General features: G+C 40.9%; 1 protein-coding gene across 5 annotated transcripts in view; it reads left to right on the forward strand.

Moving 5' to 3' along the window:
* Window positions 1–2,730: 2,730 nt before the first annotated feature.
* Window positions 2,731–25,311, forward strand: part of DIAPH2 (diaphanous related formin 2) — a 908,418-nt gene continuing 885,837 nt past the window's right edge. For 2 of the 5 annotated variants that reach the window (XM_054470847.2, XM_054470849.2), the window contains exon 1: window positions 2,731–3,275. In XM_054470847.2, coding sequence (XP_054326822.1) covers window positions 3,144–3,275 — 132 coding nt within the window. In that variant the 5' untranslated portion in view covers window positions 2,731–3,143. The remainder of the gene's footprint in view (window positions 3,276–25,311) is intronic. The other 3 variants (XM_054470850.2, XM_054470851.2, XM_054470848.2) reach the window with 2 other exon arrangements.

The following is a 25,311-nucleotide window of genomic DNA, read 5'->3' on the forward strand; positions in this document are numbered from 1 at the left end:
TAATCCCCTTCCACTTTTTAAACAACAGTAATGAAACTTATTAAGTAGGGGGCTTCAATCTGGAAACTCCTTATCTGTTCTGCTGCTTATCCTGCCAACAGTCTCCCCAGCTGCCCGCCAATTTCTTAACCACAGGGCTTCTGCACATGCTATTGTCATTTCCTTTGCCTGAATGCCCTTCACTGTCCTTATTCACCTTGTAATTGCTTAATACATTTTTAATATCTTTCCTGAGGCTGGGCGCAGTGGCTCATGCCTGTAATCCCAGCACTTTGGGAGGCCAAGGCAGTCGGATCACCTGAGGTCGGGAGTTCGAGACCAGCCTGACCAATATGGAGAAACCCAATCTCTACTAAAAATACAAAATTAGCCGGGCGTGGTGGCACATGCCTGTAATCCCAGCTACTCGGGAGGCTGAGGCAGGAGAATCGCTTGAACCTGGGAGGTGGAGGTTGCCGTGAGCTGAGATCGCGCCACTGCACTCTAGCCTGGGCAATAAGAGCGAAACTATATATATCTTTCCCGATAGCACGAAAGCTCCCTAAGACCAAACCATGTCTGTCTTGTTCACCACTGTACTCATGATGCCTTGCACAGTACCTCACACTTAGTAGGCTGCCAACAAATGTTAACTTGAATCAGACCCTTAAGACTCAGCTCAAACATCATCTTCTTTGGGGAGGTGTCCCTGAGCCTCTGACACTCCGATAGTTACCTCTTTCATGTGCTTCAAAGGCTTCCTGTTCATATCTGTTATAGTGCAGTGCAGTTCTTTAATGGTCTGTCTCTCCCAGTAGGCTCTGAAGTTCTAAAAGGCGGAAACTGTGTCATCTTCATCCTTCTTACTCATGACACTCTGTATCACCTAGTATACTCAAAGAAGCTGAAGAAATGTTTACTGGGCAGATTATTGAACCATGTTTGCGCTTGGAGGGCCCTCAGCTATGGACCACACCTATGGCACAAACAGGAATTACGCATTGGCTAAACAGGTCACATCTTTCTGAAGCATCCATCTTGACTCAATTTTTCAGGAGAGGAGACATTTATATAAATTGTGTTTGTGTGTGTGTGTGTATGTAGTGAGTTGAATTCAAAATATACACTAAACTTTAAGTAAAATGGGAACTTCAACAAAGCAAAGTTACCATGGGGCTCCTTGACCACCCTGTTTGGGAGCATGTATTCCCTCTTCTCTGCTGTCCTTTGGTAGCTTGCCACCTTAGGAGTAGAGAAGTCACACCTCCATGATTAAAAAGAAAGTCAGCCGGGCACCGTGGCTCACGCCTGTAATCCCAGCTCTTTGGGAGGCCAAGGCAGGCGGATCACCTGAGCTCAGGAGTTTGAGACCAGCCTGACCAACACGGAGAAACCCCATCTCTAGTAAAAATGCAGAATTAGCTGGGCGTGGTGGCGGGTCCCTGTAATCCCACCTACTTGGGAGGCTGAGGCAGGAGAATCGCTTGAACCCGGGAGGTGGAGGTTGCGGTGAGCCGAGGTTGCACCATTGCACTCCAGCCTGGGCAACAAGAGGGAAACTCTGTCTCAGAATTAAAAAAAAAAAAGAAAGTTAATGACAATGACAAAGCTAGAATTAAAGCTGTTTTCAGATATCTGGTGTTCTTTTCATTCTACTGCTCAAGTTAGCTGTCTCCTCGCACCTATAGCATGGTCAAATGCATCCTAATGCACTCTCAATAAATATGTTCAGATACAAATTCCATTCAGCATATTAAATTTAGGCTGAAGGGGAGAAGGTCAAAAGGAGTCATAGCCTGGAGATATCTTCAGTAATAGGTGTATGGCATGTTCATAGATTTCATATTTAAATTTACTTTATAGGTAGCTTTCCTAGCATATGTGCTCCTATTCTATGATGGTGGTTCATTCAAATCCTACCCACCCCCTCTAATGTTCTCAGTGTGTACGTTTACTTTTAAAGTGCATCATTTAAAGAGGATGGAAGAAATACAGTGTGGGTACTATAATTTGTCCTGAGGACAAAATGCCAGGTATGACGCAAGGACTTAAGACTATCGTCCCAACAGTGCCCTGCTGCTGCACAAAAACACCTAGTATTTGTCTAGGGATTTTCATTTACAACAAAGCTTTGACACACATGATCTTATTCACTCCCCACAACAACTCTAAACTAGTTCGGGAACCTGAAAATAGCACTCAATTCAATTGCTAGCTGTATGTAACTGTTTTGGTTAAAGAACCTAACAATCCCCTAGGGATTAAGCGGTGGGCGCCTGCTGCTTCAATTAAGCGGTGGGCGCCTGCTGCAGCATGGGAATAAAGGAACAACTGTATTTCTTCGGTCACAACGTAATCACGGCAACAGAAAGCACTCACTCTTTCCACTCTGACCCACACACAGTCTGTCGAGGCAATTAATCAGCACTCCGGGTGGTTTTCCTATAGGATGCCAGTTCCCTTGCCAATCAAGTCTTTCTACAGACTGTAGCAGGACCACACCCCCGGAGAGGCCTCAGGGAGGGAAGGTGCTGTGGCCCACAGAAGTGAAAGCTGATACTCAGGTTGACCCGACAGTGAAACTTACAGGCGGATCTTCCCGGGCCTCAGTTTCCCTATCTCTAAAATGGGCTACCCTTCCTTTCTCTTGACTAGTTCCCTCCCTGTTCTCGCTGGGCCACTAGGAAGTGAAATCAGTGCCTAACCGCAGCTGAAAGTCCTCTGTTAGGATCCAGTCACCGCGCCGGGCATGCTCAGTAGCTGGGGCCGGCTCGGCTGCGGGAGTAGGAAGCAGCTTTGCGCGCCCGGGCGGCCGATGCGGGCACTTTGAAGAATCACGTGTGTTGAGGCCCTCTTAAAGAGATAGGCACCTACTTTTCCCTCCACCCTAAACACCGCCCTGAGGGCGGCGGCGACCGTGGTAATTGCAACTGCTCAGGGGCAGGGCTTGCCCCAGCGCCGAGTAGTGGCAACGGCGTGGTTGCGTCGGGGGTGCCTGGGAGCCTGGAGTCCCGGGGGCCTGAAATCGGCAGCTTCCCGGGCAGACACTCTCCCTCAGGAAGAGGTGCCGCCGAGTCAGCGCGGGGCAGTGTGAGCGCCCCGAGGTGCTTTCTCAGTTGAGAAGAGGTGGGGTTACAGGGCACAGGTGACAGGGCCGGAGAAAGATGGAGCAGCCCGGGGCGGCGGCGTCGGGAGCGGGAGGCGGCAGCGAGGAACCCGGTGGGGGCCGGAGCAACAAGCGGAGCGCGGGGAACCGGGCCGCCAATGAAGAGGAAACGAAAAACAAACCCAAATTGGTGAGTGCTCCCGCAGCCCCCGCCGGCCCTTAGAGACAGGGAGAGCCCCGGGATCCTCCTGCCATTGAACACGGGGGCACCCGGGGCCCCCTCCCAAGGATGACCGCGACCTCGCTGTGCAACTCGGGGAGCCGCTAAAGGAGTGGCCACGCCGAGGCGCGGAGACGGCGTGGGGGCGGAAGAGCACCCCCTTCTCTACTTAACCCCTTTCTCACTCTTGTCAGCCCGGGAGGCGGTGCGGGAAGGAGAAAGGCCCAGCCCCAACTTGGGGACACCCCGAGTACTGGGTAGGGCTGTTGTTTGTCTAACTTGTGGGCGCAAACCTTTGCGCGATTCCATTCTCCTCCCACCTCTTGTCAGTTGCTGTTTTGCCTCCTAACGCGTAGGGTCCGGGGCAGGGGAACCTCCCTCCTTTTTATTCCAAGTCCTTGGGAGCCCACCTACAGCTTCGCAAATCAAGAACACTATTTATGCTCCCAGTCTTTCTACTTTACCAGAAATCTCAGGAAGAGGCGCCTACGTGCCTTTTTCCTCCTCCTTGCCTCTCTCCATGTGCTCTCCCAAGAAACGTTTCTTTGGAAGGGTGGGGGCGCGTGGGAGTTTGAGGCTGGGTGAGGTACCACCAACTGTCGAGTGTGTGTAATAGGCATAGTCATACAGTACTTCCACTTAGTTGATTAAGAACGCTCAAAAGCAGTAGGTACAAACTGTGCAAATCTCACCGTGCTGATAGTGTGAACCGATGGTAGCAGTCCATTTCCTGCCACTGAATGTGCAGAGGAATGAAATCGATGAGGCCTGGTATTGCATTGGGAAATACTGGAGTTTCCTCAACTCATCAGAAGGGTTCCGCTTTTTGTAAACTTTCTAATTTGGGTGGTGTGAGGGGAAAGGGTTTTCCTGTACAAATTCAGCAGATACTCCTTATAGCTGTATTCTTAGTCCAGATCTGAAGCACAAGCCACATGTTGAATGTATAGATTTCAGCTTTAACTACCAACTTGATTATAATAGACAAGGAGAGGGTGACATATAAATAAAGCCGTTTCTTATGGCATCTGGCCATTTGGTTTGGATCCAGTACAAAACTGTGGTTTAATCAGTGATTAAAAATTTAAGTAAAAAGTTAACTGATAGTTTCCACAAATGGTTTGGTACATCTAGCAAGAATCTGCCACTTTTGAGAAGTATGCTTTCGAGAAAAAAAAACCACTTATCTCTGTTAGTAGTAACACCTTGATTATATTCTTCTCTTCCCTTTAGCCATTTGTCCTGTTTCATCTTTTATGTTTTACTTGCTTTGACAAGGTAACTAGATAGTTATGAGATCGTATCATTTTCAGTTCCTAGCTAACTTCACTGTTCCGGTTCCTAGCTAACTTCACTGTTCCGTGTTGAACATAGCTTGATACGGTAGAACAAGTATTTGAATCCAAGAGTTTGTTAATATTAACACGAATTTTCTTTTTTTGCTCAAACATAACTTTTGAGCCTTACGTGATTTTACAAGCAGATGTGTCAGAGTTAACAAAAACAAATTTAGGAAGACATTGTGGCACATTTTAAGGCAAGCAAGTTGACCAAACAGTAAGATTTAGTAAGCTTTTCAGGAAAGAATTCATCTGGGATTCTTAGAAGTTTGCTAGTAAGATAAAACTTTACTTAGATGAAATTTTTTTATTTTGAGTATTATGTTAATAATCTCTGAACTAGTTCTTAATTTGTGTGTGTATATGAGTGTAAAGGAGTTGTGGTATGGGATTATAAAAGAGAGCCATATGGTGATAGAAATTATTTGTGTAGGTGATCTTGGGGGATAGGGGTTCTTAAACTCCTGAAATTGTATGAAAATATTTGAGTGTATATAGGTACATTTATTTTTCTGGGCCCCACAGCTTTCATCAGTTTTTCAAAGGCATCTATTACCTATAGAAGAGTAAGAACTATGGCATTACAAAAGACAGAAAGTAAAGGAAAGGATAGTTGATTCCATCCACTCTAAGTTACTGGGTAGGGAAGAAGGGGAAATGGCATTGACCACACAGGTGATTGATATTGAAACGAATTCTTCTGGTGGTAAAAAAAGAAGTTAACTACTCAGTGTCTACATAGATTAAAATTTCCGCTAGAGGAAAATTAATTCAGTCGCTCTAGTACAGTGGATTCATAAGGTATAAGGCTTGTGTAGTTTGGTTGTTTTCATTTAGTTCCTCAGAATTCTGGAAAAACAGAAATGGAACGCACATTTTCTTTTCTTTTTTTTTTTTTTTTTTTTTTTTGAGACGAAGTCTCGCTCTGTTGCCATGGCTGGAGTCCAGTGACGCGATCTTGGCTCACTGCAACCTCTGCCTCCCGGGTTCAAGTGATTCTCCTGCCTCAGCCTCCTGAGTAGCTGGGATTACAGGCACATGCCACCACACCCGGCTAATTTTTGTATTTTTAGTAGAGATGGGATTTCACCATGTTGGTCAGCCTGGAAAGCATATTTTCTATAGAGAGCAACTGCTTTCATTTATATCCTCAACTTTTTAATGAGTATTAGTGAGAAATTTTTCAGAGTGGCATTTCAACACTATAATGATTTCTATTTAAGATTACTTAAAAATTTAATGAAATTCACTTCAGTTTTTTTCGTATAAGCATCCTCATAATGACCCTTTCGTTTTGATTCTTTTAAAATAAGGCATTCCTGTCTTGGACTCATCACATTTTGAATAATGCATTAGTAGTAGAGTTTTGGATTTTATGTAACTATTTTGGTTAGGCCCAGATTGCAACATGTCATCAAACAGCATGAATCTTAGATTAATTTGTAATTTGATGTCAACCATGGAATGCATTTTGTTAAATTGAGTAGAAGAGAAAGCTCTGTAAGTGTTGTGAAGGAACTACATCTTGAATCCCACTTATTTAAGGCAGTGACTTAACCATTAAGAGAGGCCAATGTTGATGCAGAACATTGCACCCCACACACCACACGGTAGTGTAGAGTGACCTAACAGTATTTGATGTTTTTGCATTTTTGACTTTGTGTTTCTGCATAATTTCTGAAGCCTTTGGTTCTTCAAACAGTGAAGTCAAATTAGTTAATTTTTCTGGTTATTATGTAACTTCCTGAGTATTTGGTTATTTGTTTACAACTGGATAAATTATGTTTTATTTATTTATTTATTTTGAGACGGAGTCTCGCTCTGTTGTCCAGGCTGGAGTGCAGTGGTGTGATCTTGGCCCACTGCAACCTCTGCCTCCTGGGTGCAAGTGATTCTCCTGCCTCAGCCTCCCTAGCAGCTGGGATTACAGGTGTGCACCACCATGCCCAGCTAATCTTTTTTGTATTTTTGTAGAGACGGGGTTTCACCATATTGGCCAGGCTGGTCTCGAATTCCTGACCTCAAGTGATCCGCCCCCCTCCACCTCCCAAAGTGCTAGGATTACAGGCTTGAGCCACTGCACCCAGTCTTGATTTTTAATGATAAGGTATGAGCAACAATGATTTCATTTATGCAATACAGGTTTACTGAATACCTACTGTGTGCTAGGCATAATTCTAAGGGTTGGTGATACAAAGATACTTGTAGTCTACTGAGACAGACAGGGAAGTTAATTAATGCTTAAAATGCAGTGTGAGCCAGATGTGGTAGCTTGTGCCTATAATCCCAGCTACACAGGCTGCTAAGGCAGGAGGATTGCTTGAGCTCAGGAGTTTGAAGCTGCAGTGAGCTATGACTATACCACTGTATTACAGCCTTGGTGACAGAGAACCCATCTCTTTAAGGAAAAAAAAAAAGCAGTGTGATAAGTTGCTATAGGAATATGCATGGTGGGGGGTGGTCATGGAGAGGCATCTACGTAGAATTGCATGCTTGAGTAAGAAAAGGCTTATCGCAGTAGGTGACATTTGCAGCTGAAGGCTGAAGAAAATAGGTGAGGGAAAGGCATTCTAGGTTGAAAAAACAACATATACAAAGGTAAACAGATAAGGGAGCATATCCAATAAAGAAAGTTCATTTAGATGAATATGGCTGAAACAAAGGGTACACATGGTGGACTTGCTAGAAAAGAGACGGGGTCCAGATCATGATGGATCTTGTATGCCATGTTAGAGTTTCAACTTCTTTCTGAAAGTAGAGGTAACCCATTGAAGAGATTAAGGTGGAGAATGACCTGATCGGATTGGCGTTTCAGAAAAAAAAGTACTTTGGAGAATTTCTTGGAAAAGCATGCTAGAATGGAGGCAGGAAGACCATTTAGAAGGAGCAGAGTAGCATAATAGAGTTTTTGATATTTAGAGACCTGGATTCCAGTTGCAGCTTATCCATTCATTCATTTACCAGCTCATCCATTTACTAGGTGTTTTTCTCTGCACCTCAGTTTACTTCTGCCACCTCCATTGCCTCTCCTTAGTACCACCCATCCTGAACATCCCCACCAAATCTGAAATGTCCACCCCTTTCTCTTTTATAACTTTCACCCCCTTTCACAGCCCACCTCATGTCTCAGTATTCTCTCGCTCTTCCATTAAATCTTCACCGATTACTTCAGTTTAGTGAGGGCTTTCCTTCTTTTGGACTCATAACTGTCATGAGTCTGAATGTTACATGCTGATCTTGTCTCTGCAAATATTTTAAACTGCCTCTGGGAATGAGTCCCATTTTATGTCTATTCTTGAAAACCTGGCAGGCCGGTGCTTGGGTGCAAAACTATTCAGTAAATAATTATTAGCTGGGGATTGTTTTCCCCTGTATACCAGATAGTTTGAGAGTGTAAATTGGTGAAAAGAGGCTTTTTAAAAAAATGTTTATTTGTATGTGCCTTTTTTTTTTTAAGTATATGTACTCCATCAGATGAACCTATCCATACATTCCTCTTTGTCTTTTCTCCAATTTTGAAACTCAGTAAACTTCTTCAGGGCTGTGAGAACTCTTCTACCCCCAGCTTGTTTGAATTCTTGTGATGTCAGAGTCTAAACTTCCAAGCACGGAAACAGTACCAACAATGATGAGCCAAGTAACATTTTACTCTTATTAGCAGGAGACTTCATATTATTGGCAAAAGAATATGGAATGGAGAGCCAAAAGACCTGGGTTCCAGTGTCCCATCTATCTTTCATTTGCTTGTGATTTCTGATGAGCCATTTAGCACCAGAAGTTTGAGCTCTTTGATTAATGTCTGCCAGTTGGAGATAATGCTGCCTGCCTGATTTGCTTCACAAGGTGTTTTAGATAAAATACAGTAATGAATGAGAAAGCATTAGGAAATTCTATATTGTTATACAAATATAGAGCATTTTTATTAACCCCTTATATTACTTGAATCAAATATGATTATGGTTGGATGGTTTAATGTCTTTCTTGCATTTTGACAGCGCTAATGTTATTATTGTATAAAGTACCATAATATGGTTATATGTTGAAAGATTCCTTATTCTCTCCCCAATACCATTTGTCCCTTTGGAGGAATATGCATTCTATCCTTTTACTAAGATTTCATTCTGTTGAATGAGTATAAGATGTGAGTCTAATTTTTTTCCATGATAATTTTTTGGAGAACTAGTCTACCCTTTTCTTTCATTGTGTCAATTTGAGGCATTAAAATTTTTTTAAACAAAACTTCCATTTGATATCTGTGACATTATGCCTTGTCAGGCAGCTTACTGCCTTTGTACAAATAAAGAAACTGAGTCACTGAAATGTTAAGAGGACTGCTTTAGAGATAAGTTTAAAAGCTACCTCCTCTATTGTAGAAATTATCCATAGCACTGAGTCATTGTGCTTCAGGGACTCTGAAGGTGAAAAAGTTATTCAATTTTTCTTCTTTTGTTCCTTTTTGGAACAATTCTAATTGTAATCCACCTAGATATTATTAAGCTCTGGCAGTAGCAACATGTTACTGAAGTGAAAGCATATTCTTTTCCAACCTGCTCTCAAAGAACACTGTAAATAACAGCATACATAATATATGCTAATTTATATAAATCAGCACATCTGGTTAAATGTTACTTGGTACCACTAGCACCACAGGGGTTATTGTTGAAGACCCAACTCCAGTCTACCATGCAGAAGAGACCAGTTCCTTCTGCTGCATTTGGGGTGTTTGATACATATTTTTTCCCCTCAAGACAGGAAAAACTATGATGATGTCCAGGTAACTTAAAATATAGTTATTAGCTTGATATCCAAGTGGGCATGTTGTTGAAGACACGCATTGTGGGATACAGCTCAAAACTGATGCATTTAAAGAAAGATTAAGATATATTTTCGCATAGCTATTTATTGTGAATGTCAGTAATGGAAAGAAATTAACTCATACTGATTTAAAACTTATTTTCCTCATCAGGCTGAGTCTGTTTCCAAATAATATACTCTGGCTGTAGCTTAAACAGACAACGGAATTCCGGTATTTAACTGGCTTTGTGTCAGGTTACCTGGCAGGGAAAAGTATTGGTTCCTTTCTCATGAAAGAATGTAGAAAACAAAATTCTTACTTATCACCATTTACACAGTCTTTGGTTTACTGAAGATTTTACTGTATTGCTTTAAGGAGAGTAAGCTACATTGCTACAAATACACACCAGCATATTGGCCACCAGCTGTATACAGTGTGGTCTGTGAATGAGTGGAAGCTTCTAGGTGGCTATTAAGGCAGGCCTAGGTAGGAATCCAACACTTCATTAGGAAGGAATTATTCCGAAATGGCTGTTGACTCAATCACCTGGCAGTTCTGGCACTCACCCAAGGGAGAAGAGATTTTGGGTACAATGCTTTTTAAAAAATCTATTTAACAACAAATAATCTATTTGTTGTTCTGTGATATCATAGACATCCAGGTTTTAAAAAGAAAAATCTGCTCAAAATTAAGAGGAATTTTAACCTACCTTAATTTGTTGGTCTCTTATTAAAAGTAAAACAAATAAACTTTTAAACTTCATAATATGAGCCAGTTAATGAGACTTTTTTACAAAACTTAAACAAATTTTCAAACGTGCTAAAAAGTAGAATAGTACAATGAACCACCACCATCTATCCATTGCCCAGATATAAGTTATCTACATTTTGCAACATTTGCTTGATCCATCCTTTATTTTTCCCTTGCTAAAGTATTTTAGTGCAAATCTCAGATATCTTGTCATTTTACTCCTACGTACTGTCACGTCTTTAAAAATTAAAATTAACATATTCTTTGGTATCATCCAGCATTCATTCCATAATCAAATATTACCAATTGCCTAAAAGAATTAGATTTTTGATCTAATGTGTACCTAATTAATGTACATGTCACTGAACTCCTTAAACAAATACAGCTTTAAATTACTGGTAAAATCTTATTCAGAGTTACTCCACATAAAGTGCTCTCATAAAGCCTCAGCCCAAATTAAGTTCACTTCTGTCTTTAGTTTTGTAGAAGTATCTGGAAAGGTTGACTATACAAGGGTGGGTAGACTCCTTGGAACAGCTATTATGTACCATCAAAAATAGAACAAATTAGTTTTGGCTTTACTCACTGGTTGGGCAATCACTAATTCTTCATTTTGCAATTTGTGAAGTGGGGTGGGGTTTATGTGTAAGAATTTTCCTTTCAGAGAAATGCTGTAGATAGTTAGGCAAAGGAAAATTATTCTTCATTTCTCTAGATAAAGGGTTCATATGACTCTTTGACATTCACACCCCACCACAACAACTAAGTTTATGTTACTGGCTCTAGTTTTATTTCAAAACAAATGCCGGTTTGGTCTATCTTTGTTTTTCAACCCCTTTGATATAGTCTAGGTTGCTGAATCTGGATAATTGGGTGAGTAAACCTTTACAAAGAAGTTATCCTTATTGAGATGTTTGTGGGCTTACAATTGAAAACCGGACTACACTAATGAGGTGATGGAGCTGGGGATGGGTGGAGTGGGTAAATATGAGAAATCAACTTGGGCAAATGGCCTAGACTCCACACAGATTTACTAAAGAAATTGTGTAACTACTACTTTCCAGACAGCAGTTTAGTGCTGTTATTGTGCTGAGAGGCAATAGGCAAATAATTTCACTAGCTGTAGACTCAAGTAGATTTAGGCTAGTAATCTGTCTCCACTCTGCAACTTCTAGACTGACCATTACCAACCCAGTCAGTTGGGTAGTTTTCCTCAAAACAGATAGATGAGTGATAATTGTTGGAGCCAGACAACTGGCATTTTCTTCTTTTGTTTGGTCCAGGGGAGGGAAAACTATGGAGGTGGTGTTTTATGTGCTCTGAAATCAATCACTGATAAAGTCTTAAATGCTTAGTAGTCTATTGTGCTGGCCAAAACTGTTTACAAAGATTCTATATGTAGATAGCAAGACCTTGTATAGGCTGTACACTTGCATTGTGAGCTTTAATAATGTATATGTATAACAGAGACCAGGTCAGTATGTATGGGTGGGCCCTGACCAAGGGTGTGACACCACAGAGGTCACACCACTTACCAAATCATGTGCCAGTTACGAGACTATGTCTTCCTGGGGCTGCATTTTCTGATTCACACAGAGGCACCATATGGGCTAGCTAATACATTTAAAGCCAGATGGATTTTAGTCTCATACCTGATAAGAAATTCAGCAAGGAGTCCGGGCATGGTGGCTCACGCCTGTAGTCCCAGGACTTTGGGAGGCTGAGGTGGGTGGATCACCTGAGGTCATAAATTTGAGACCAGCCTGGCCAACATGGTGAAACCCCATCTCTACTAAAAATACAAAAATTAGCCGTGCATGGTGGGAGACGCCTGTAATCCCAGCTACTCGGGAGGCTGAGGCAGAAGAATCGCTTGAACCCAGAAGGCAGAGGTTGCAGTGAGCCAAGATTGCACCATTGCACTCTAGCATGGGCAACAAGAGTGAAACTTCATTTCGAGTAGGGATTTCTTATTTGTCATTGGTTCTGAGAAAAGAATGTAAGATGTATATCTATGTAATATCCTACACCTGATTACTTTTGCTTTTGAATTATTGAAATCTTCAAATGTAGATGGCTGTGCCCTTGAGGGCCTAGGTTATAGTTCAGTATGTTCATTATCTTCCCCAACTTAAGGCTCCTCCCTTTCTGCACTCCTTTCAGCAATTTTCTTGACATAATTGTTTCACAGAGTTTCATATGGTTACGCATTATCTAGGCTGCATTTTTTTTTTTTTTTTTTTTTAGATGGAGTCTCACTCTGTCACCCAGGCTGGAGTGCAGTGGCCTGATCTCTGCTCGCTGCAACCGCCACCTCCCGGGTTCAAGCGATTCTCCTGCCTCAGCCTCCAGAGTACCTGGGATTACAAGCATGCACCACCACGCCTAGCTAATTTTTGTATTTTTAGTAGAGATGGGGTTTCACAATGTTTCCCAGGCTAGTCTCAAACTCCTGACCTCAAGTGATCCGCCATCCTGGGCCTCCCAAAGTGCTGAGATTACAGGCATGAGCTACCGCGCCTGGCTGCATTGTTTTTTGAAGTTTGTACCATGCTTATTTCTACTTTCATTGCTCACGATACAGGGCAGAACATATAGAAAGTTAAGATGGGTTAAAACAAATTTGGCAGAAGCATTTCCTCTGATAATATGCTCTGCAGTCTAGTACCTCACATTACAAAATCAACGTTTTTCACAAGAGTCAGTGTGTACATAAAGTATTTGTGAGTGAAAATAAACTTCTTAGGGTGCCCTCAGTTTGTTTTTCATTGACATTGCATTAATTTACATTCTCTACCTCCCCACCCCCACTTTGGTTGACTAGCTAATGGTCTTTTTTTTTTTTTTTTTTTTTTGAGACAGAGTCTCGCTCTGTCGCCCAGGCTGAAGCGCAGTGGCATGATTTCGGCTCACTGCAACCTCCGCTTCTTGGGTTCAAAAGATTCTCCTGCCTCAGCCTCCCGAGTAGCTGGGATCACAGGTGTACGTCACCCCACCTGGCTAACTTTTTGTGTGTTTTTAGTAGAGACAGGGTTTTGCCATTTTGGCCAGGCTGGTCCCAAACTCCTGGCCTTAAGTGATATGCCTGCCTCGGCCTCCCAAAGTGCTGGAGTTACAGGTATGAGCCACAACACCTGGCACTAATGGTCTTTAAACAAGCTGTTACAGGGAAGAATAAGTTTATGATTCAAAAATGGCCTGGATTTTATCCATGCTGGCAGTTTAGATTTTCACGTGTTTGTTTTACGAAAGTAGGGCTTCCCTGTATTCTCTTATCTCAAATTCTTAGGCTTCTTCATTACAGCCTATACTTGCTTCATCAAACTGCATTCAGATGGTCTTGTAAGTTCCCATGAGAGCAAAATCCTACATTTTAATATAAGCTGAGTTGGTCTGGGACAAAATACTAGATTTTAAATGGCCATTATCTCTGTATAAAATGGAACTGAGGTATTAGTTGCACTTTACAGTAGGAATTGTGTAGGGCTCTGGGCCCAATTTTTCACATTCTTCCTATGGGTTCTGTTATAGCTAATTGTAGATCAAGATATGTTACAAATCCCTACTTTCAACCTCCTCTCTCCTCCTTAAATAATGTTACTACTTGAATGTTTATAACTCTGAAGGGCATCTTATTTTTGGTTGTTTTTACTGATTTCTGTGACTATTATCAATGGTGTATCCTATTGTCTGACCACGGAGATAACAGGCAGAAGGATGGCCATTGGATGTTAAATCAATTACTGAACGCGACAGAGATTTATTTTAAAGCATTTCCTATCCTCATTCATCACCATGTAGTTATGAACTAGTCAAAACTTCATTTTGATCTTAGCACCACCACTTCATGTTTTTCAAGATGCTTACATTGTATTTTATGGAATCTAAACATATTTAATATGCTATACAGAGTTGAAATAAGCTAAATAGGATATTTGATCCTATTAAATGTTTTTTAGGAGTTTGTTTCTGGTTATTTAAAAAGGTTGGGCTGGGTGCAGTGGTTGATGCCTATAATCCTAGCACTTTGGGAGGCCAAGGCAGGAGGATTGCTTGAGCCCAGGAAGTTGAGGCTGCAGTGAGCTGTGATCGTACCACTGCATTCCAGCCTGGGTGACAGAGTGAGACCCTGGTTCTAAAAGAAAATAAAAATTTTAAAAAAAGGTCATACAGAGATAAGCCGACTACTTTTTAAAAATGTGACTCTGGACAAGTCTTTTATTTTTCTTCTCTCTGGGTGTCAGTGTATTCTGTAAAATAAGGAAATCGAAATAGATGATCTACAAAGTTCCATTTAGCTCTGGCATACTGGGAGTCAAAGTTTATTGAAAGCTGCAATACGTCTACCCTAACATAAATACAAGACCTCTGGATTCCAGTTGGACAAAAAGTTGGAATTAGGCTGAATGCTAAAGAGTGAATATCCCAGTTAACTTTATTGTCCTGTTTCTGGAGTCTAGGTTAGCCTAGTCTAGTGAAGGCCACATCAACATTTCTTTTTAACTATGAATTGTACAGAAGGTAATGGTCTGAGCCCTAGGGAGTGCTGGCTTCCTCTGCGTCATCCTGATTCTTGGGAGGTTGCTTTGGTTCAGTGACCAAGTACAGTATGCAAGCCTTCCCAGAGGTGATTCTCAATAGTACACAATATCATAGGTACCAGTTTTTGTTCTAAGTGCTTTGCATGTATTTGTTAAGAACTGTGCAAGGTCTGGGATTTTCCCCTACTTACCTACCTGTTACTGTTTCATGGGTGATGGCAGAAGATCCAAAGGACAAAAGACAGTTTATTATTCATTGCAAAAGCAGTAGCCAGAATGTCAGCATGACATGCTGGTTCACTATGACCATAAGTCCCATCGTGGGTAGACCAGTGTGATGGCCAGAAACAGAGTCAGTGGCATTGCAGGAGAGGAACTCTGAGCTTGGGGGTTTGCTACTTTTATAGCATTAAGAAGTCAGCTTGATCTTTGGGGTGGGGAGATATCGCCTTATCCTCAAGGTTGTTTGCTACAAACACAGCCATGGGAAATGGCCCCAGTAAAATGCTGTCAGTGCCTTTTAGTCTTGGCATAGCCAGCAAGAATGGGCAGGGGATGCTCAGGGATTCATGGCAGATTGCCTCCTTGATCAGCTTTAACTAATTTCATCCTCACAGCAATCATTTTATAGGTGAAGAAAACGTCTCCAAGCAGATGAGTAACTGGCCCGAGGATATGCAAAGGTGAATTTAGAATTGAAGAGCAATGTGGGGCGGGGTGTGGTGGCTCACTCCTGTAATCCCAGCACTTTGGGAGGCCGAGGCGGGTGGATCACCAGAGGTCAGGAGTTCAAGACCAGCCTGGCCAATATGGTGGAACCCTGCCTCTACTGAAAATACAAAAATTAGCCAGGCATGGTGGCATGCACCTGTAATCCCAGCTACTTGGGAGGCCGAGGCAGAAGAATTGCTTGATCCTGGGAGGCAGAGGTTGCAGTGAGCCGAGATCCACCACTGCACCTCAGCCTGGGCAACAGAGCGAGACTCTGTCTCAAAAAAATAAAATAAAATATTTTAAAAAATAAAATAGAATTCAAGACCAATGTGACTGTAAAATGTATGTTTTACACCACGATTTTCTATACTGCCTCAGAACCTCAAGGTAGCTCTAAATTGAACTGAAGACCTAGTGGTTCTCTAGACTGGTGATGGTGGGACCTAGCCTAGATTTGCACTCTGCTTATGTGTAATTTAGAAGACAGAGTTCAGGGGCCATTTATTTTGGTGCCATTGTCAAAAAAAAAAAATTCTTTGAATCACTGCCATGAAGTAACGGATCAGAAATGTGACCACTAAGAAAAAGCCATGAGGACAAAAGTGATATGGCTGTGGATTTTAAGTCTACTTGAACACAGTTCTTAAAAATAGCAGCCTGTGATAGCCCACCACTGGGGGAAAAAAAAAATACCTGTCTAGCAGTCTGGCCTTTATTAACTAATTGCATGGCCAGCAGAAGGCCTGTGTACTTTACTACTGTTGCATATTGCATATGATTTTCTTGTTGTTTGTATGTCAGCCTTGCAGAGACTAGCTTCTGAAGAGGTTACATTGCAAGTTATACTGCCTACTTCATCTTTTAGCTTCTCTCTCTCCTCTATTGCCCACTTCCTTTCTGTTTGTGATCTTTTGCATGAAGTAAAAGTGCTTTGGAAAAATTAATGCTATCTCCTGTTACACAAGTACACGATATGCATTGTTTCTTGTTTAGGGGAGTGCCAAGAACCACCTACCCTCTCCTGCTGCTTCCTGTGTGTGCTTTGCCTAAAGATTGGCTGCTATAAAAGTGTGGTATATTCAGCCAAGTGCTGTCTTTTTAATTAGTTTGCAGAAAGTGTTGTGACAAACTATTTTTGTGTTGACTTGTGACGAGTAATAGAGCCCTAAACTATGGGCGTTAAGTGCCAAACAATATGGAAGTGCATAATGTAGTTTGAGTTCCAGTCCCCTTAGTTTGATCTATCATCCTTCCCCAAAGAAAAAGCCCTTAATTTTTAAAAATGTGACGGGTAAAATAGATTACGAATATACCAGTATGTGTCTGGAGCCTGAAATTGGCCTATTTCTTATAATTACTAATCTTAAACTTTTTTTCTTTTTTTTTTTAAGAGATGACGTCTTGCTCTGTTGCCCAGACTGGAATGCAGTGGCATGATCATAGCTCACTGCAAACTCAAACTCCTGGGTTCAGGTTATCCTCCTCCCTTAGCATCCCAAGTAGCTGGTACTACAGGCATGTGCCACCATGCCCCACTAATTTTTTTTTTTTTTTTTTTTTTTTGGTAGAGACAGCATTTTGCTGTGTTGCTCAGGCTGGTCTGGAACTCCTGGCCTCAAGTGATCCTCCTGCCTCAACTCAGCCTCTCACTTGGATTATAGGAATGATCCACTGCACCTGGCTTGATTACCAATGTTAATGAGCTAATATTTCCATATTGGTTCTGTTCATACAACTGTGTACAATACAGCATGAAACTAGAAAGTGAAGGATATCTTAAGCTCTCATAATGATAGAGACATAACTGGGAAAGCTGATAATTAAGCAGACTAAGAATCTTCGTAAATTTCTGGTTTTCAAATACTTTTTATCAATTTTTACAAATCATATTTTCTCCAAATATAGTCCTGGTTGTTGATGTTCTTTTGTTTTTCACTCCATCTAACCCAAAGGGCTTTGTGTTACGGATAAATATGTAAGGAAGGATATAGCATTCCCGTGTCCCAAAAAGTGTGTTGTTCTTTTTCTTTAGACCAGTGATTTTCAGTGGGGGCTAATTTTACCTCCCAGGGAACATTTGGTAATGTCTGGAGACATTTTTGGTTCTCACAACTGGGGGAGGGTGCTACACTGGCATCTAGTGAATAGAGGCCTGGGTTGCTGTTCTCTATCCTACAATCATAGGACATTCTCTCCAGCACAAAGAATTATTCAGTCTAAAATGTCAAGGTTAAGAAACTCTGCTTTAGACCCTATAACATTTTGTATATTTAGTGTGAAAAACTTTTTGTATATTTAGTGTGAAAAATTTCTGTGGCTCCTCAGCTGTTCTTTACTTTCCATTCTCTCCTTTCCTCTCTATTCAGACAGGGTCAGCTAATCCCTGTCTTCATGGAAGCATGGTTTGTTTCATTGACTCCCGCCAATTTTATTTGCATTTTCTTCTTTTCTGCTACTGGAAATCTGGTGGACTGCACTGTTGTGAACTTTTTAGTTGTCAACTATACCTTTTATCACTTACCTCATTTCTGACATCTAAGGAAAATATTCATTTTCATCCTAGTGAGTTTAAAAGGCTATTTTTCCATCTGTGGATTCTTTGATACTTCAACAACTTTTGATGCTGGTGACTTTTAACTCATCATCTATATGAATTTTATTTATTTGTATATCATTTTGAGACAGGGTCTCCCTCTGCTGCCCAGGCTAGAGTACAGTGGCGCAATCACGGTTCACTGCAGCCTCGACCTCCCTGGCTCAAGCGATCCTCCCACCTCAGCCTCCCGAGTAGCTGGGACTACAGGCACATGCCATCATGCTCAGCTAATTTTTGTATTTTTCATAGAGATGGGGTTTTGCCATGTTGCCCAGGCTGGTCTTGAACCCCTGGGTTCAAGCGATCCACCTGTCTCAGCCTCCCAAAGTGATTACAGGCCTGAGCCATGCACCTGGCCTGAATTTTAGATTCTATGGTACAGTCTTCTCTGACAACTTCTGCCTCTTGATTTGCTGACTGCTAAAGTGCCAGCTTTGTTTGCCTTCCATCTCAAAACTGCTCACTGTTATCTGTTCTTCTCCACATACAATTGCAGGCAATCATATGCCTCTTCAAATACCACCTGGATGCAGATGCAGATGCAGATGATGCCAAACTTTTCTATCTACTTTGACATCTAAGTTTGATACTTTGTCATTGTTTGCTGAGAGGCATCTCCTGACTGTGTTGCAGTTCTACTAAAAACTGCATAACATCTCAAATACTTTATAGTGGTGTTTTAAATATTTTTCCTTTTTACAGGAAAAATAAAAATTAACTTGATGCTCTCAACACACATACATACACTTACACAGACACACATGGACACACACACACTATTTATCAGGTTTACCTTTTCAAGCTAAGGTTTACTTGCTTCACTTATCACCAGACTGTATTATTCTATTGTTAGTCACTGGCTGACCTTTATGATTTCTGGTCCAGTTGAATGAAGGTTAACTTCCCTATTTGACCAGTGAAAGTCAGTGACTCCTTCTCATTCAACTCATCAGGTCCCACTGTATTTTTACATTTAGGGCTACTATTAGGCACCTAATTGTATCTTCTTCCTTTTTTAATTTGCTCCCCTTTTACAAGTTGAAGCCGTTAGGTGTATTGTCTCATATGCCTGAAATAACCTCTTCTTTTTTCTGTTCTCAGTGAATCCTAAGTACTTTCTTTCTAGTTCTTTATATAACTCTTAAACCCTTTATTGCCTGCTTGAAGGTGACATGATCATTTCATTCTCCTTCAATTTCCCATAGAGAGCCAGTTCATTTCTGCAGCATGCATGGCCATATTAACAGTTGTCCTTATTATAAATGTATGTTATAGTGTTCATTCCAGACACATCAAATCCTTGTTATGTATGGGGGCATCATGCTGAGGGTATAAACATAACTATATACAGGTCTTACTCTTGAGGAGCTCATGGCCTAATGAGAAAAGGACAGATACATATAAAGTAGTAAATTCTGTAATAAATAGGCATGAGGAGAACGCTCTTGGGAATGCCGCATACTGTGCTTGGTAGGGAGAGGAAAGACTTCACAGAGGTAACATTTGATTTGGGTCTTAGGAATGAAGAACAGCTTTGTAAGATTAAAAGGCAAGTTTTTTTTTGTTTGTTTTTTGTTTTGTTTTTTTTCTAAAGACTAGTTGAGTGCAGTAGTGAGAAGAGGGGAAAGAGTAGAACAAGGAGTTGGATCTGTAACTGACTGTGAACAATCATTCGAGATAACTTACTACCTTCAGACCAGCCAAGGCAAGTCATTCTTAATAGTGGGATTATCATGTATGCAAGTTTAGAGTTATGTAAAGGCACATATTTGTTTTAAGTGTCATTGATTTTAAAATATTAAGATCTTAGAGAGAAGGTTGTGAGTGAACTTGTTTTATGACTGAATGTAGGTAATCCTAGGAAATATTTTTCACCAACTCAGAAGTGGGATAGAAAGAGGGAACTAACGTTTAGTGAGCACCTACAGTATTTCAGGTGTTGTTCTAGGAGCTTTACATCACCATCTTAATTTTTTATTATAAACATGTATGGTAGGCATAGTTATTTCGCACATTTAACAAATATGGGAAATGAGTCTCAGAGAGGTTAATTGATTCTGATTCCAAAATACATGATATTTTATGATAGCATTCTGTCTTCGTCTTAGAAGTAACAGGCTATATTTAAAATCTAGAAATGAGCTGTAATTTTCTATTTTTTACATAAATATGTTTTATTTTTCTCCTATCGCAGATCCTATTAGGAGTCTAATAAATGTATTTTAACACATTTCCTTTTTGTTGGATTACATTAGTTGAGAAATAATAGAGCTTGAGAAATTGGCTGGGAATTGTCCACAAACATCTAATTTGTATCTATATATGGTTAGTTTTCTTACTGATGATTTGGGCAAGCTCCTCAGTTGGTAATATTCTACCTCTGAAATTCTTCATGTTCAATACTTAATCTAATTTAATAAATGTTTTGGAGAAGCTCACCTCAGTGCTGCGGTAAGCATTATCAGGGTTAAAATAAAGAACTCCTACCCACTAGAAACATAGAGTTGGAGAATCTGATGTATACAAACCTGTGGTGCTGGGTGGAATGTGATAAGTGCTACTGTAGAAGGAAAAAGTGCTATGGGAGCACAAATCGTGTTAATTCCAAATGAAGTATTAGGGATGACTTCATGGAAAGATAGGCAATAGAAGAGAGTCTTAAAGTACAGAGATTTTTTTTTAAAAACAGTTATTGTGATAGAACGGAGAAAGGGCATTGTCTGTAGTGAGAAAAATATGCATATCTCAGTCAGCACAGGCTGCTATAGCAAAGTCCCATAGACTAGGTGGCATATGAACAACAGAAATTTATTACACACAGTTGTGGAGACTGGAAGTCCAAGATCCGGGTACCAGCTTGATGGAGTTCTGGTAAGGGCCCTCTTCTGGGTTGCAAACTGCTGACTTCTTGTGGTATCCTCACATGGTGGAGAATGGAGAGTGAAAGCAAGCTCTCTTGTGACTTTCACAGAGTCACTGATCCCATTCATGAAGGTTCTACCTTCATGACCTCATCTAATCCTTATTACCTCCCAGAGACCTCACCTCCTACTACCATCACATGGGGTGGGGGTTCAGTTTCAAGGTATACATTTTAGGGGGAAACAGACATTCAGTCCATGACAACGCATAACTGCAAGGGGGCTAGGAAGTTAGGGCATGTTTGAGGAAAAATATGAGTTAGTCTAGTGAGGCCCAGATGTATGTATGAGAGTGGTGGAGGTCAGTCTGGATGGAGAGACTGCAGCTTGATTATATAAGCATTCAGTGCTCACCATAAACAATTTGGAGTTCATTCTGTAACCCATGTAGAGTATTTGAGCAGGAGATTGATGTGATCAAAGCTTACAATCATATCTTACTTTAGACATTTTACAGTTGGAAATATGAAGTCTAAAATCTTATGTCCAAACTTTCTGGTAATTGGCCTGTTTGTGGTATAAATATAAAGATATTTATTAATTCTGATACCTTTTGGCATGCTTTAATTTTACAGCTTTGAACTTGCAGAATTAAACATGTACTGTAAATAGTGTGCACTTTGATAACTTACTGTTTTACAGCAACTTAATTGGCCCTTGCTCCCAGCCTACTATTCTGTAGATCTGTGCCTCTAATTCTAAAGATCTTGTTGTTGTTGTTTTTTTCCTCCACAAATAGATCCTACTCTAAAGGTCAGGTAGCTTAGATTACAAGGCTGCTGCTGTCAAACTGAATGTGTTGTGTCTAGGCTGAATTACAGTCTTGTAGTCCCTGGAATATTCCAAGAGAAGCTGCAAGATTTATGACATACAAAACTAGGTAAAGTTATCCTCACTAGATAAAGTTGTCCTCAATCAAGTGTTATCATGAATTTTTTTTTTCCGTTTGCATATATCAATCCCCTATGACAAAATGAGAAGAGATACATTGCTTACAACTGTGGCAAAGTAGTCTTAGGGCTATGATTTGAACTCAAGTCCCCTACTTAAGATAATTCACTTAAATAAGTGGGATTTTTGTTAAGAGACTCCCTCCTTCCTTTTCTTTTCTTTTCTGTTTTGAGACAGGGTCTTGCTCTGTCATCAGGCTGGAATGCAATGTTGTGATCATGGCTTACTGCTGCCTCGGACTGTTGGGCTCAAGGGATCCCCCCACCTTAGCCTCCTGAGTAGCTAGGACTACAGGCATATGTCACCATGCCTGGCTTTTTTTATGCAGAGGTTTGTAGCTGTAGAAAGAGGACATTATTTCACAAGGTATAGGCTGGGAAAATTTTCAGGTTCCTTGTGGGGTTACAAAATTATTTTAAAAAGATATAGGTCTTTAGGACGTGAATCATCTTTTGGTAGACTACTTTCTCATGAGGGATTTGTGATCCTGGTAAAATCCCTTTTGAGCCTTTGAAACATGAAGAGCAATAACTACAAATGAAGAAGACAGGAACTTCCTGAGTTATAAATACCTGGCCATATGAAAGGCCCTTGGGCAGGGGCTCCCCTGGTATGTTGAGCCAAAATACTGCCTGGCCTTTTTCTCCCCCTTGCTACTGATGTTGCCTTGGGAATTTGAGACCCAGTCACATCAGAGTACTCTTTATTTATTTCTTTCTCAGTGACCCTCATAAATGTGATGGTGCTGGGAACAATCTACTTCTGAAGCATCTCTCTTACTTGCCCTACCATATGATTTTTTTGCCAAAAAGGTTGGGGCTGATAGGAGCTTTTACTCTGCTACTGGTCTGTCCTCCATTTTTGCTTAGTAGTGTGGAGCACATTTTCCCATGAACATTATTCCTGTATTTGATATGTATTGTAGTATAGTTCAGTTTCCTAATATGTTTAGTGCTAAAAGATATAGGTCATGAGATACAGGTACTTGTTATCAAGGAATTTACAATATTATAAGGAAAACAGCTGTATATTACCTCAGTATTTGGTAAGTTCCATATGAATGATTCAGATTTAGGGACAGGAAAGATTAATAATTTGGATTAAAATAGACTAGGAACTGAGTCACTGGGAACTTCTCTTCCTCCCCCTCCACGTACTTACTCCAAGGGAAGAATGCATTCAGAGTTCAAAACAGAGGTTTTTTTGTTTTGTTTTGTTTTTTTGTTTTGTTTTTTTTTTGAGGTGGAGTCTTGCTCTGTTGCCCAGGCTGGAGTGCAGTGGTGCGATCTTGGTTCACTACAACCTCCGCCTCCCAGGTACAAGCAATTCTCCTGCCTCAGCCTCTTGAGTAGCTGGGATTACAGGCACATGCCACTATGCCTGGCTAATTTTTGTATTTTTAGTCGAGACAGGGTTTCACCATGTTGGTCAGGCTGGTCTTGAACTGACCTCGTGATCCGCCCGCCTCAGCCTCCCAAAGTGCTGGGATTACAGGCGTGAGCCACTGTGCCTGGCCAAAACCGAGTTTTGAGGCTGCAGTGAGCTATGATCATGCCACTGCATTCCAGCCTGGGCTACATAGTGAGATCTCAACTCTAAAAAATAAAAATTAAAAGAAAAAAGAAGTTTGTGGCATAGGTATTTCTTGTTTTAAGAAAATATATCAGCAGGAAATTTGAATTAAGGAAGCAGACAATTAATGGGCAATGATTGCTTTTACAAGAGTTAATACAGGGTTACCGCAGCCAACTCCTTTCTTCTTTTAAAATGTTTTACATGCCAAAAATAAATAGTACTTTTAAAATAATTTTTTTAAATAAACAAAATGTTTATGATTTTTTTTAGACCACTGTATATTTTAATGCTAATTATAACCATCTCCGCACTATTGAACTGAAATGTGCAGCACATTGAAAAACGTAAAAGTATTTTCAATGCATTAGAAACAGTTTCCATTTTCCCGAGCTTCTCATTCCCCTTAATCCTGTAGATTCCCTTTCTCACAGATTAAAGTAGCATTAGAATCACTTGCCTCAAGGCCACTGGGAAAGCTTGCAAAAAATGTAGATACAGGAGTCCCAATGGACCTATTGAAACAGAATCCTTTGAGTGCAGGCCCTGGGAACCTGCATTAATAAGCTGCCTGCATGATTTTGTATTCTAAAGTTGGAGAACCACTAAACTTGTGCACAGTTTGCAAAATGGCAGCCCTGCATGTCATACCTGGCCCATAGATTTGTTTGGTTTGGCTTTCAGTATTAGCAATGTGGTTTTTAAAATTTGATTTGTTTGCTAACTCTTACGAATTGGGAGTTTGTACACATAAATCTAAATTCCTGGCTTCTCTTGAAACAGAGTAATTTTTACAGTACTAGGCTCATGTTCTCACATGGCTGGCAGCAATCCACTGTGTCTGAATAAGATCTGTCTTATTTGAATAGGCCACGTGCTCTTGGATTTGCCACAGACCACCCTCCTGCATTTCACCTGGGATCCAGTGTTAATTGACATTTATTTTTCTATAGCTGGCCTGCATCACTCAATTATATCCCCTGCTTAGAATCCATATACATTTGAGTTTTTGACTCTGGATCTAGAGGTTAAGAACTACACAGAAACTATGGGAAAGAAGTGAGACTGGAAGCCGGGAGACCAGAGAGATTATAATAGTGGAGATAAGAAATGAACCATGGAACTGCGGCAGTGGTACTAGGGATGGAGAAGAGGAGAAAGATTAGGATTTAGAAGCTACTAATTGAGTTGGGTTGGGGATCTGGATGGGAGAAGGAAGAACGAGTATGGTGGAGTTGGGAGAGATGAAAGTAGGTGGGAAGATGAATTTGTTTCTGGATGCAGTCACTTTAGGTGATCGTGGGACATCATTGCGATGTACTGAAGTATAGCTTGCTATGGAGCAGAGACTCTACAGTGTTGGAGAGGATGACTCCTGGATGGAGCATATGACAGACTCCTGGGTGTGTGTGTAGATTGAGAAAGCATATTCAAAAGCCTACCATCTTTTCCTAACGCAAGCTGAAAAAAAGTAGAGATCTATATGTACCCTATAACCATGTATGAATATTACATATCAGTGAATGTAGAGAGCTACAAAATTGTGGCTAGCATAAATAGTATATCCTCAACTTTAACTAGAGTAGAAACACACACAGAATCTTTGGGTTGGAGGTATATCCAAATCTCTGGAGGACAGGAGATTCTTATCCAAATTGTCAAAGATATTAAAGGTTGACACATTGCAGGTGGGCATGGTGACTCAAGCCTGTAATCCTAGCACTTTGGGAGGCTGAGGCAGGCAGATCACTTGAGGTCAGGGGTTTGAGACCAGCCTGGCCAACATGATGAAACCCTGTCTCTACTTTTTGATTGATTGATTGATG

The sequence above is a fragment of the Pongo pygmaeus genome, chromosome X (genome assembly GCF_028885625.2).
Source record: "Pongo pygmaeus isolate AG05252 chromosome X, NHGRI_mPonPyg2-v2.0_pri, whole genome shotgun sequence".
Classification (NCBI taxonomy): Eukaryota; Metazoa; Chordata; class Mammalia; order Primates; family Hominidae; genus Pongo; species Pongo pygmaeus.